The sequence below is a fragment of the Camarhynchus parvulus genome, chromosome 3 (genome assembly GCF_901933205.1).
Source record: "Camarhynchus parvulus chromosome 3, STF_HiC, whole genome shotgun sequence".
Classification (NCBI taxonomy): domain Eukaryota; kingdom Metazoa; phylum Chordata; class Aves; order Passeriformes; family Thraupidae; genus Camarhynchus; species Camarhynchus parvulus.
In genome coordinates, this window is record NC_044573.1 from 40,756,539 (window position 1) to 40,769,531 (window position 12,993).

General features: G+C 49.8%; 1 protein-coding gene across 1 annotated transcript; it reads right to left on the bottom strand.

The window, feature by feature from the left end:
* Nucleotides 1–775: 775 nt before the first annotated feature.
* Nucleotides 776–9,927, bottom strand: DLL1 (delta like canonical Notch ligand 1). The gene is made up of 11 exons (XM_030946241.1): nucleotides 8,872–9,927; nucleotides 8,303–8,614; nucleotides 8,039–8,099; nucleotides 7,542–7,799; nucleotides 5,055–5,115; nucleotides 4,447–4,577; nucleotides 4,134–4,303; nucleotides 3,790–4,006; nucleotides 2,029–2,821; nucleotides 1,800–1,914; nucleotides 776–1,452 (listed from the first exon to the last, which is right to left on the bottom strand). The coding sequence occupies exons 1-11, from the start codon at nucleotides 8,929–8,931 to the stop codon at nucleotides 1,447–1,449; spliced, it is 2,184 nt and encodes a 727-aa protein (XP_030802101.1). The 5' UTR covers nucleotides 8,932–9,927; the 3' UTR covers nucleotides 776–1,446.
* Between the last annotated feature and the right edge of the window lie 3,066 nt (nucleotides 9,928–12,993).

The window sequence follows — 12,993 nt, forward strand, 5'->3', positions numbered from 1 at the left end:
GTGGAAGAACCCTTTGCCTGTTTCTGAAGGGTCTCTGCAAATTAACATGCAGCGCAACATGAAGGTGAGCTCATTAGAGCAAACTAAATTGGGGAAATTGCCTGAGCATTCAGAGCCAAGGCAGGGGATGGGATCACACTGTCCCACTATGAAGGCAGCAGGCACCAGGGGCAGAGCAGAAACCAAAGACCCAGTACTTCAGTAGGTGTTGTGGTCAGGGGAGTTGTGGCCACCAGTCAGTTCATTGTTATTTCCTGGAGAGGGAAGTCTGGGGGAGCTCACAGCCCATGGGAGCGCATCAAGGACCTGAGCTAGGGGCCCTCCCTTGCTGGTGTGTCCCAAACTTCCCTGGACTCCAGGCAAGTGTTTGAGCTTTCAAAAAATGAGGAGTTGAGTCATGACATGCCCCAGGTCTGGATTGCAATGGAATGCACTCAACTCTTGCTTTTCCTCAGGAAGTGACTCCATATGCGTTTACATAAACACACAGCCCAACATGACTGGGCAAATATTACTCAAGGTTTTGCCATTTGTCTTTGGGGTAAGACTGAGCACAGCCATGGGGTCAAAAGGTCAGAAGGTTAGGAGGGGAAAGATGGAGGGTCTACACACAACAAGTTGTTCCCCAGTCTTGGTAATAAGTCTCAGTCCTACTCGATGCCCCCATGACTCCACACAGGCCTGTCAGGTGCCTGGTTGCAAAGTTCAGTCAGTTCATCATCAGATATGGAATAAACATAGCACTCTGGTTATCATTAATAATATTTATTTTGGAAAAATATTTTAAAAATGAATTTCTTCATTAACAAAACGGTAAAAAAAATCAAATAACATTTGCACAATATTCCATAAATACATTTATATACAAAAAAATATAGTCACATAGACCCGAAGTGCCTTTGTACATATTTACCAAAAAATTTAAATTATAAAAAATGAACATCACAAAATACTCAAGCTTTACAATTATCATGAAAATATTTTTACAGATTCAAAAAAATAACACACTTTTTCTCACCTAGTAAAAACACATTTTAGTATCAAAAAAGACAATAAAGGCAGTGTTTGTGTCTCTAATTCAAGAAAAGACTGGCTCATAATAATCCAAAATATACACTTCAGGCAGTGCATGCTTCTTATGTAGTAATTAAGTCCATTCATTTAAATATATATAGAAAAGCAACTGACCATAGTGCAATGATAAAATTCATAAAAGGCAGTGCAACAGTAATCCTTGAACACAGACCCTTGCCTGATGTCCATCTTGTTTCTTTATTTTGCAGTCACTTTGCTAACTTCAGTAGAGAACCAGCTCAAGCCTGAATTTAGTTTCTCAGCAGCAGTCAGTGAAGGAATCTATCTCCCATTCCTCTTTCAGCAGCATTCATTGGGGCACGTCTCCTCTGAAATTGTTCTGAACAACCACCTTGCCATATGACCTCTGGTTTACACCTGGAAAGAGAAAACACAAGCAGAGATCAGGAGAGGTTAATGGAACATATGAAGAGGGCTGTAAGGCTGCAGAGGGTCAGGACTCTGCATAAAGCACACCAAGGAGTGGGTCAGCACACCTCAACCATTGTACCCTAGTCTACAAAACTTGTCAAACCCACAACATCCACAGCAGCAAGTCACTGAGCTTGTCTTTACAACATCCACAGCATCATAAACTCAAGCTGTCTGGATTTCAACATTACAAACCACTGTGTGGCTTTATGGAAAGGAGTTTATCCGCCCTGGCATGTATTGGATGGGAGCTGTGGACCAAGACTTTTCTCTGTTGTTCCAACCCTACTAACCTCAGTTGCTATGATGCACTCATCTTTTTCTTCTGATATGACATACACCGACTGGTACTTTGTGTCCTTTGAAGTGGAATATACTGAATCTGGTCGCTTTCTTTCAGAAGTATCACTATTGAAGGCAAAAAGAGAAAAAACAAATCAGATGACTGTTGCTTAATGCTACCTATGAGATATACACTCCCCCTTCAAAGCCAAGCTGCCCCTGCACTCAGATGTGAGATACCTCTTTAGTTGTACTGCACTCTTCTCCTCTGCCTCTGAATCATACGTTTCACACTTGGCTTCACATTTGCTGTGCTCCTCCTTAACTGAGTCCTCATTCTTGAGTTCATGCACCAAATTGTAATCCACTGATGGGTATCTGACTTTGTAGCCATTTTTATCAGAGTTATCGCTGTGAAAGTCTACTTTCTTATTTGTGTTTTTAATCTGAGTGGCACCAATGACACTTATGGAAATGTCCTTCTCGCGCTGGCAGTTTGCCAGGTTATTCATAGTCTCGGTCTCACTCCTGCAGGCATCAGGCTGGTGGTGCCTCTTCTGCACTCTGAGCCTGACGCACACGACCACGGCAGCACAGCCCAGCAGCAGCATGAGGACCAGAATAATCCCAGCGCAGACAGCAATCCAGGGGAACTGGGAGTTCTGGCCTTCCGTGTACTTTTCAGTGAAGTCCACGATGACGGGTCCGTGCGGCGTTTCGGGGAGCAGGAACTGGCAGTTGAGGCCGCCGTAGCCCCGGGCACACTCGCAGACATAGCGGTTGTTTCTCTCGTGGCAGGTGGCCCCATTGTGGCAAGGGTTGTGTTCGCATCTGCTCACCGGGGTGCTGCAGTTCTTCCCGTTGTATCCTGGGGGGCAGGTGCAGGAATAGTCATTGATGCCATCCTGGCAGGTCCCTCCGTTGACACAGGGGAAGGAGGCACAGTCATCCACGTTGTCATCGCAGTGCCTCCCAGTGAAGCCAGCCTGGCACTGGCAGATATAGGAGTTCCCCAGATCCACACACTGGGCTCCTGCAAGACAGCAAGGGGGAAGAGCTGAGTGGTGGGCAGCCAGACACAACAGCCCCCTACTCACTGCTCTTGAGGCAAAAGGTACAACCAGCAGCTGAGGAAAGTTTTCTTTTTGAGAGGTCAGCTTGACCTTTGACAAGTCTAATCCAATATAAAAAGCACATGTTTTTAAGAAAGATTTTTGTTAAGCAGATGTATTTTTCATTTTCAATTCCATCCCTTTTTTAACATTTCACTCGGCTTGAACCAGAACACTAGTCCAGGTCAGATTAACATCACATCTCATGTTACAGAGTTTGAGTGGCAATGAATAAGGAGGATTACAGTACAGAAAGTCTTCACTGGTTTAAACAAAACAGGAAAATTACTGTTACCAGATTACAAATAATAATGTTTAGCACTTGTGTGGCATTTGCATCCACAGACCTCAAATCCTTTACAAATCCTCTTTGTAAAGGATTTGAAAGTATAATCTTCCACCTTTTCATGCATGAAGCTTCAGACCAACTTACTTGGCCATAGCAATGCCATAAGAAAACACAACCTGCAGCAATGGCCCAAGCCACACCACTGCTTTCTTAGTGCAGATCCTCCTCCATCAAGTCAACTACTGAAATGACAAGGACTTTTTTACAAGAGGATATAGTGGTAGGGCAAGGCAGAATGGCTTTAAACTGAAAGAGAACAGGTTTAGATAAGATGCAATGAAAAAATTCTTTACTTGTTGCCCAGAGAAGTGGTGGATGTTCCATCCCTAGCAGTGTTCAAGGCCAGATTTGATGGAGCTTTCAACAGCCTGGTCTAGTGAAAGGTATCCTTGCCCATGCCAGGGGCTTGGAACTAGATGACCTTTAAGGTCCCTTCCAACCCAGACCATTCTATGACTATGATTAATCAGTGTGCCTTGATCAGTGTGCCTTGTTATGAGCTCCAGACCAGACACCAAAGTGTTTGCTGTTTGGCCTTACCATTAGCACAAGGGCTGGAACTGCAGTAATCGATTTTCTTTTCACAGTTGAAGCCAGAATAACCCAGTGGGCAGCGGCAGCTGTAGCCCCCGTCAGGGTTGTCAGTGCAGCGCCCACCGTTGAAGCATGGCCCGTCTGCACAAGTCATGGCACTCAGCTCACAGTTCTTCCCATAGAAGCCTGGGGGGCAGGTACAGGAATAGCTGTTCTCCAGATCCTGGGGGGAGGAAACGAGAAATTATCAAAACATTGTCTGAACTTGCTCTGAAATCCAAAAAGGGATTTTAAAAATTAGTAAAAGTGACATTAACTCCTCCCTTGGGGGAGTTTAACAAACAACTTACAGTGCAACTTCCACCATTCTTGCAAGGGTTGGCGTCACATTCATTGATTTCAATCTCGCAGTTGGAGCCTGTATACCCAGGTCGGCACGAACAAGTGTAGCTCCCCTGACCAGTGTTGGTGCACGTGGCACCATTCTTGCAGGGCTTGTGGTGGGTGCAGTAGTTCAGGTCTGTAAAAGATATATTTTCTTCTTTCAAAGAGCAGCCAAGATGCATGCTACTTTGCAAGACTAGCAGACAGTGGGTGAGCTGAAAATAGTTGCCTGCTTTCTGCATTTTAAAACAGGTGCTCAGGCAAGGACGGAGAACTCACCCTGGTTGCAGAAGAGGCCACCCCAGCCTTCCTGGCAGTTGCACTGCCATGGCTGCTGACAGGTACCATGAAGGCAGCCTGGGTATCGGATGCACTCATCACAATATCGCCCCTGCCATCCTACTCTGCACCTGAAAAAAAAGATGACAAAAAATTCTCTTCAGATTTAGACTTCTCACAGTTGGAAACCCTATCACAAACTCTGCAAACACACCGATGCCAGGGATCAAGTTTCCTAAAAGCCCTCAGTGATCCTTCATGTGAGAAAGTCATCAAGTCCAGCTGTAGCATCAGCTTTCATCAGTCCTAGCTATTTCTTCCACTTCCTTAGATAGACCCATGGTTCTGATAGTTAATTTGTTTACTCTAATAAAAAAGAGCCAAACCTTACACACAGCACTGTAAACCCATTGGGTTAATATTAATGGCACTGATGTTTGACTTATGGAACAATACATTGATCTGGCATCAACTGGATATTTCAGATTTCCATCTAATATGAAGAAAGGCTTTTAAACCAACCCTTCAAATGTCCAATGGCTTATTTAACACCAGAGCATCAACACTGAAAGACAAAGAAGGAAGCAGGAAGGGAGTGGAAAACTTACTTGCATTCCCCCGGCTTGTCACAAAAGCCGTGCTGCTCGTCACATCCAGGCAAACAAATCGCTGTAAACAAACCAAGCAGGGAAAGACATCAGCACTGGTGCCAAAACAACTCTCTTTTACAAGTCTGAGTCTGGGAGCACCTTGTGGGTGGGGAGTGAGTCCCTTTTACTAGGTTGGGGCAGTTAAGCGCAGCTGAATTAATCTCTGGAGTCTGAAGGAGTATTGATCTTGCCCCGTAACTGGGCACTTTACTTATCACCAGGGATGAGCATTCTTCTTAATACAGTTGCACACAGACAAAAGAGGGCTCACAATTGCTCCCTTCCCCACAGCCCCTCACCCCCCTTCCCTTCCCAGTGAGGGTCAGAAGTCCTTTTTTCCAATTCTATGCACACAGCTCCACCTCTTAATATCCCCCGAAAGTGTGTGTGCAGATAAGAGTGGACAGCTGGTGTGCAGGGTGCCAGTGCAAGACAGCTGCTCTATTGTCTATTCTCTCCCAGCAGCTGCCCCACTGCAACAATACCCCGGCCCCGGAGCCAATGGGGCCGGCGGCCGGCGACCGGGCAGCCTATCCCTGCCCACAGCTAATCTATGGCACGCGCGTGATTTCGCTGCAAAAAAACTTTTTTTTTTCTTATTCAAATAAATAAGTCTAAAGTTCTTCCTCCCTCCCTCCTTCCCCCCTCCGCCCTGCTCCAAAAAGGGGCGGGCGGGTGGGTGCAGCCCTGGTAAAAGAGGTAAGCGGGCCAGCGGGAGGGAGGATGAGAGAAGGGAAAAAAGGGACTTCTGCTCATTACTTCGCCTGGTTATGGAACTCATTAAGCAGGCACTGCAAAGTTTTAATTCAACAAAGCCAGCCGGAGACAATGGCATGCGAGGGGAAGGAGGGGGGAAGAAAAAGAAAGAAAGAATCAGTGCTGATAATCAGATCGCCTCCAAGATGGAAAGAATGGAGCTGGGGGCAAGGCAACGGGAAGCAATCTGCAACTGGCAGCTCCACTCACTAACGGCAAAACATTCTTTTTGCATGCACACATAAACACATCTCCCCTGCCTAGTAGGTTTGTGTCAGTGCTATAAGCTGTTTTTTTTTTTCTGAGAGGGAAAACACAGCAAAGAACGTACATAATGAGTCAAGAAAGATGGACAGCCTTCTGCTTCGCTGTGGGAATAGCAGAGATGTACAGGCATTCAAAAGTGCTGACAGCCCCAAAAGAGCTCATTATCAAAATGCTTCCTTTTTCCCCACCCCTTGACACAACTGGGCTAGGCACTTTTGATCATAGGAAAGGTTGTGGCTCTTATTTAAAACACTATCAAAGAAAATGCGAGCCCCTTTGCCTGCTGTTTATTGTGCAACATCGTATGGTGAACTGCTAAAAGCATCCTAGCACTCACTAACAGTGTGAATAATCAATCAGGAATGGTTTGATAGCAGCTCAGCTGAGACCACAGTGTAGGTGGGTTTAAAGAGAAACAAAAACACAACAAGAAGAAAGCTGAGAGGCTGCTTTACAGCCTGGAACTGTTTTCTTCCTGCCTGCCTGGCTCTTTGATGACTGCAGAGGAGCACTGGCCCAGTACGTCATCTGCCAGCATATTTCAGATCCGTGTATGCACACAAACAGAGAATGCCATCACAGGCTGCAGCAGGGGCTCTGTGTGCACGTTTGGGTGTACACTGCTGTGGATCTACAAAGGGCGGAATCTCGTACAACTGGAAAGTATCTGACATCCCGAACTATCCTGTCTGTGATCTGCTTACTGTCCCAGCTTTTCCTGCTGTACCAACACACCACATTCCTCAAAAACTTCAAACTCTGGGGTATGTTTCATGTCCCTCACTACTTTATTGGTATTAATTATCATGGCAATGGGACAGAAGAGAGATGGGGAATAAGTTGAATGTTCTTGTAGCCCCATGTGCAGAAATTTCTGTTAGTGGCAGCATATGAGTACCTCAAATGAGAAATGTACAGTCTAGAAGCCATAAAGAATGTCTTGGACTTCCCAATATTTTTCTTAACACAAGGCCACAGAGGATCAGACCATAGCAAGCCTACCCATAAGGCTGTCACATGGATGTTGCCAAAGCCTAGCTCCCTCCCCTGAAGCTATGTAGGTGATGATATCAAAGTTGCGTAGTTGGAGGTGGATTGGTATAAAAAGTAGTCCTGATATATTTTAATAAATCCTCAAGCAACTGCTGAACATTTTGCTTCCAGATTGAATGGTCTAAAGCAAATGAGCAAGGGTGTAGTGTTGGCACTGACATATTGATGGCTTGAGAAGGGGCTGTCTGCATTAATTTTCTGTGGCAATGCTGAGATCTCCCATCCCTCACACTGGTAAGGCTTGGGCATGGAACCAGACATCCATCCACCATTGCTTGGTTCTCCCTCCCCATGGGGCCTGATGTCAGAGAAACAGCCCTCCACCAACCCCCAAGGGGCACCCAAGGAGACAAGGAGGTGGACACTTACGCTCAGTGCAGTACTGGCCTTTCCAGCCCGGGTTGCAGACTTTCTCTCCACGCTCTCCACAGGTGAAGTGACCAAAGGCATCATCCCGGGGCCGGCAGAAGACAGAGCAGCCTTCTCCATAGTAGTGCTCGTCACACACGAAGCGATAGGAGTACTTGAGGTCAGTGCGGCCGCTGCTGTGCAGGTCCTGGGACCACTCTTCACCCACTGCCAAGTGTCTCTGGGTGGCCAGGCGGCTGATGAGGCGCTCAGGGTTTTCTGTGGGGAAGTGGAGAGGAGAGTGGTTAGAGAGCCCAAAGCAGGCAGAGCATAGAGGGGTCTCTGGTGGGAGGGGAGCTGCAGAGTCAGGATGACATGGCTGCATTGCCAACAGGTTGGCCTCTGTTGCCACAGGTCTACTCTAGAGGAGAATGTGCTACACACTGCAGAGAAAGGGACAAAATAGGGCTTCAGGACTGGGATTATATACAGGGAAAAGTGTGTTTCAGGACACTTACCAGTGGTGAGGTCATCAGGTGAGTCTGTATGCAGAGCCTCAATTATGAGCGAGAAGGTGCCCTGTGGAAAGAAGGAGCAGACACAACCCACCAGGAGAGCATGAGAGCAGGTAGGCCCAAGGGACAGTGCCACCAGTCCCCAGGAGTTAGCAGCAATTGTCCCCCTCCCATCTTGACACTTCAAGGGGACTGGTGGCCTCTTGGAATGGCACGGGACGGGATGGATATGTGCCGATGCCCCCTCCAGCATCGCCCCCCACTTACGGGCCAGGTGAAGCCGAAGGGGAAGCGGATGGGATTGCTGAAGGCGGGGTCGGCACCGCCCGCGCCGTCGGGGACGCTGAAGGAATTGGCGCCGAGCACGGGGGTGATGGCGCTGCCGTAGGTGCAGGGCGGCTCGGGGGACACGCTGGCCTGGTAGTGCTTGAGGCAGACGCGGAAGAAGGTCTTGCAGTCGCACTGCTGGAGCCCGCCGGCGCCGGGGCCGCCCCCGCGGCAGCAATTGCGGTTGCTGAGCAGCCCCTTCTTATTGACAAACTCCTGCAGCTTCAGCTCGAAGACCCCGGAGGAGTCGACCTGCGGGGCGAGGACAGCGGCCGTCAGCTCCCGAGCAGCCCGCTCTCCAGCCCGGCCCCGGCCCCGGCCCCGGCGGGCACCCCCTCCCCGCTCCTCACGGCTGCAACCGGCAGCGACAGACCCCGGCATCCCCGCGGGACCCCCGGTGCAGGGACACCCCGGTGCAGGCATTCCTGTCCCCGGCATCCCCGCGGGACCCCCCGGTGCAGGGACACCCCGGTGCAGGCATTCCTGTCCCCCACCCCGCGGGCACTTACCTGGCAGCGGCTCAGCAGCACCGAGAAGACGGCGAGCGTCAGCAGGAACCGACCTCCCATTTTGGAGGTGCAGCTCTGGTGCCCTCGCTTTCCTCCCCCTTATCTTCTCGTCAGAGGGAAAAGGGGAAAGTGTCTTTCGGGGTGAGGGAAAAAACACAGCGGCCAAAGCCGCTCGTCCCAGCAGAGCTGGAAGAGTTAGTGTCACGGTCTCCTTCTTTCAGGAGTGTCTCTGACTTTTTTTCCCTTTTGCCGATACCTCTAGACGTAGCCTGTCGGCAACTGACAGCTCTTTCGGATGGCAAAAGAAAAAGAGAGGAAAAGAGGACGGGAAAAAATTAATATTTATCTGTTAAACTCTTTTTCTTTCGCAATCCACGATGCTCCTCCTTTTCTCCAGGAAGAAAAAATAAAAATAATAAAATAAAAGCAACTTAATTCCCAACAGAGGCAGAGAAAAGGCTTCCCAAGCAAGATTAAAAATTGGCGATCTGGAAATCCCTGCAGAGGCAGCGGCGGAGGCAGCGGCGATAATTCCCGGGGCGGTGCGATTCGGGAGCGGCTCTGCGCGGCTGCGCTCGCCCTGCGCACGTCGGAGCTGGTGGGTGTCAAACAGCAGCGGTGGCGGGCAGGTCACGTCGGAGCCTTGATCCCCTTTTTTCTTTTTTCCCTTTTTTTTTTTTTTTTTTTTTTGCAAAGGAAGCGAAGCTCTCTTTCCTTGTTGTGGGTTTACTTTTGTTTTTAGAGGAATCCCAGCCAACAAAAATAAGCTCGTGTCTCAACAGCAGCGAACAGAGCGTGTCCGGGTGTGCTCCTACGGGGGAGGGGGTGCCTGCTCTGCGCTGCTCCGCTCCGCTCCGTGCCGCGGCTCGGCTCGGCTCGGCGGCTCTCTCCGAGGGTGAAGCGCTAAGGATCTGCCTCTCCTTGGGCGCCTGCCGCCCTTATATCCCGCCGGCCGACTGCATGCCTAATGAGATGCAAATGAGCAGCCCCCCAATCTGGCTAGAGCTGTCACAAAGGAGCCACTTTTCCAAACCCTCCTCTCAATGGATCGCCAAATGGTCAGTGAGCTGTAAAATGTGCAACCCTCCTCCCCCTCCCCTTCGCGCTCACAAAACGTGTTCATTTACATTCCTGCAAATTTGGTAACCGCAAGAATCCCCCTTCTGCTCCGGCGAGAGGGTAACACCCCCTCTGCACCGGGGAGAGGCAGTGCAACACGCTCCGGCCGGAGAGCAGCCCCGAGGACGACGGGCTGTAATTGCCTCTTGGAACGTGCAGAGCAGCCGCCGTGACCCCAAAAAGTGACTCGGTGATCGTGACTACTCCAAGGGGCTTCTCCGGCGTTAAAGGGACGAGGGAGGTGGGAGCCACCGAACCACAGCGAGGGGAGTCCCATCCCATGAAATTCACACTGCATTTACCCTGGTGTAACCGGGGTAATTGGGGAGGGGGACAACGAACGTGGACGAAGTGACCCGGAGTTCTCTCCTCCCGAGGCTCCGCTCCCGGCGCGCATCCCGCCGGCGGAGGCACGGGGGATCCCCGGGGGTCCGGCGGCGAGGGAGGACGCGGGCGGGTTCGCGGCGGGGACTCGTGGAGGGGACCCGTTTGCGGGGCTCCGCGGGTCCCGTCCCCGCCACCACCGCTGCCGGAGAGAGCCACTCGCTGCACCCGGGTCCCGCACCACTCTATGATTATTATCATCATCACCAGCAACCTCTCCCTCTCCGTCTCTCTCTCTCTCCCTCTCTCTTTTTTCGTCCTTCAGCTTAGTAAAAAGTGAGTTTGGTGTGTGTCGTTCGCGTGGCTGTCATTAAGGCCGTTTGTTATTGTGTGAGGGCTGAATCAGTTAGCTCTTTGTGCTCTCAGCTGTATGGTAATGTAGACAGCACCTGCTCCCTGCACAATGCGAGGGAGAGAAAGAGCTCCCCTCGGCGCACGCTACTGCCTCTACAACAATGTCCGCACATTTTTTAAAGAAATCCCTTCCAGCACTTCCCCCCTCCGCAACACACATACACACACACTCACATACGCGCACAAAATAAACTAGCCCAAATTTACACCAGTCGTCACCTTTATAATTTTTTTTACGTACCCATTAGACAGTACAACTTTTGTTTTGATCTTTAAAATATGGAAAGGAGTTTACTGGTGCGGTGAAAAAGGGATAGAGACTATTACTATTTGAGCAGTTTCTTAATGATGGATGGAAGCAGGGGATAAAAGTTGGAGGGCAACTCTGGCATGTCACTCGAAGCAGGGTTTTCCACTTTGTTTAGGCCCTCTGTTTAAACACCTTTGGTAGGCGCAGGCGGATTCATTAGGATGCAAGGTGTAACTGTCTCTGTAAATGTCATTTTAATTGTAACAGATCATTTCAGAACAGATTAAGCTTGTGTGCGAAAGGAGAGGATTTGGCTACAATAACCTCACTGTAGGTATGCCGTGCTAAAAGCCTTATTATGGCGACTTTATTGGGTTGAAACGTGCATTTGCATGGCAAAATGTGGCTTCCATTGAAGCAGATGTCTTGATCACAAATTATCTTACAATGCGCTAGGAAAAAAAAAATCTTAAAGACTTCTTAAAGTAAAAGCATTGAGTAATACCAATTAAAAGAAAATCACTAATGAGTTCATTCAGCCCAGCTCTTCTTGACTGTTCCAGGACTGTAGCTGCCCACATTCATTTACTACGGGTTTGTGGCACCTACCCCAAACCCAGGCCACCTACTCCAACCCTTGGTACAAGCATCCAGATCTTGGCAACATTTTGCCACTCAACGTGCATCCTTTACACCAAATTGTAGTCGAACGAGCCATCTGCATCCAGGTGCTCTTCCTCTCACCTCTCCCCGCCCCTCGACGCATAAGCAAAAGATTAAAATGTACAGGAATGTTTGGGGGTGGGTTTTTTGCGGTTTTTTTTGGTTTGGTTTGGTTTGGTTTTTTTTACCCCAGAGTTGTATTTGGGCAGAGGGGGGACCAGCGATGACATAGTGCGAGGACGTAGGGAAGGTGGCCCAGGAGGGAGCGGAGCGGATCCCCGGAGGCCCGGCCGCCCGCCCCCGCCGTGCCCGGCCTCAGCAGCGGGGAGCGGGGGGGCGCATCCCGCAGCAGCGCCGGTTTTCACAGTACATTACTTTTGCCACCTAGCGTCAACATCAAGTGGCTTGTCGCTGCTTCGCAAACTTTGCTGCGGCGTTATCCCCGGGAAAAAGAGAGAGAGGGGGAAAACATCGCTTCGTATGAGGTTTACTAAGCGAGTGGAGCGGGGGGGCGGGGGTGAGCGGCAATATCTTTCTTGAAATTTGGGTGGTGGCCCGGTCGGAGGAGGCGAGAAGTGATATATCAACGCGGATCTTTTAATCTACGAGAGATAGAAAGTTGGTCCATTAGCATCTCCTTGCTTAAAAAACTGGAAATAAAAAGTTACACGCGCGAGGGCTTTAACCTAGCGATAGAATAAAAAAAAAAACCAAACCGAAAAAACTTGCCCCCAAATCCTTAACAACCCCCCTTCGGTACCGGGTATTTGTTAAATTGACGTGGCACAGATTTCTCGATTACCGCTGCTGAGCGTGACTGAAAGGCGCCGTGAGAGCCGGCAGGATCCTGCCCACGGCGCTCATTCTTCTCGGGCTTAATTTATGCCACGCGATTCTGTATTGGGGAAATCAAGCAGAAAGCTCCTTTTTCTGCTTTTTTCCCCCCTCTCTCTCTCTCTTTCAGATGCTGGACTAACGGGGAGACTGTTTAACTTAAGTGTTTCTATAGGAGGCTGTTGTAGTTTAACTCCTGCCCACCAGTAGCTGAGGCGAACAAAGGAGGGACTCGAGGTCTAACTATTCATCCATTCTCTGCACTTTAATTTTCATTGATTTCGAAGACAAGGGGAGCCCTTAGGGATTCTCGCTGAAGGGGGATGACACGCCTTTAGACGCGATCAGCCCCCCAGCCAGCCATCTGCTCCCAACCAAATGGCGCTTTTTCGCTCCCAACCGCGTGTCTCTGCACCGCGCTCGCCCGCCGCCCCCCGCCGCCCCCCGCCGCCCCCGCGCTGTTCGCCGTGCCCGCGCACCGCCACCGGCCCCCGCTGCTGGGCACGGCCGCCCGATCC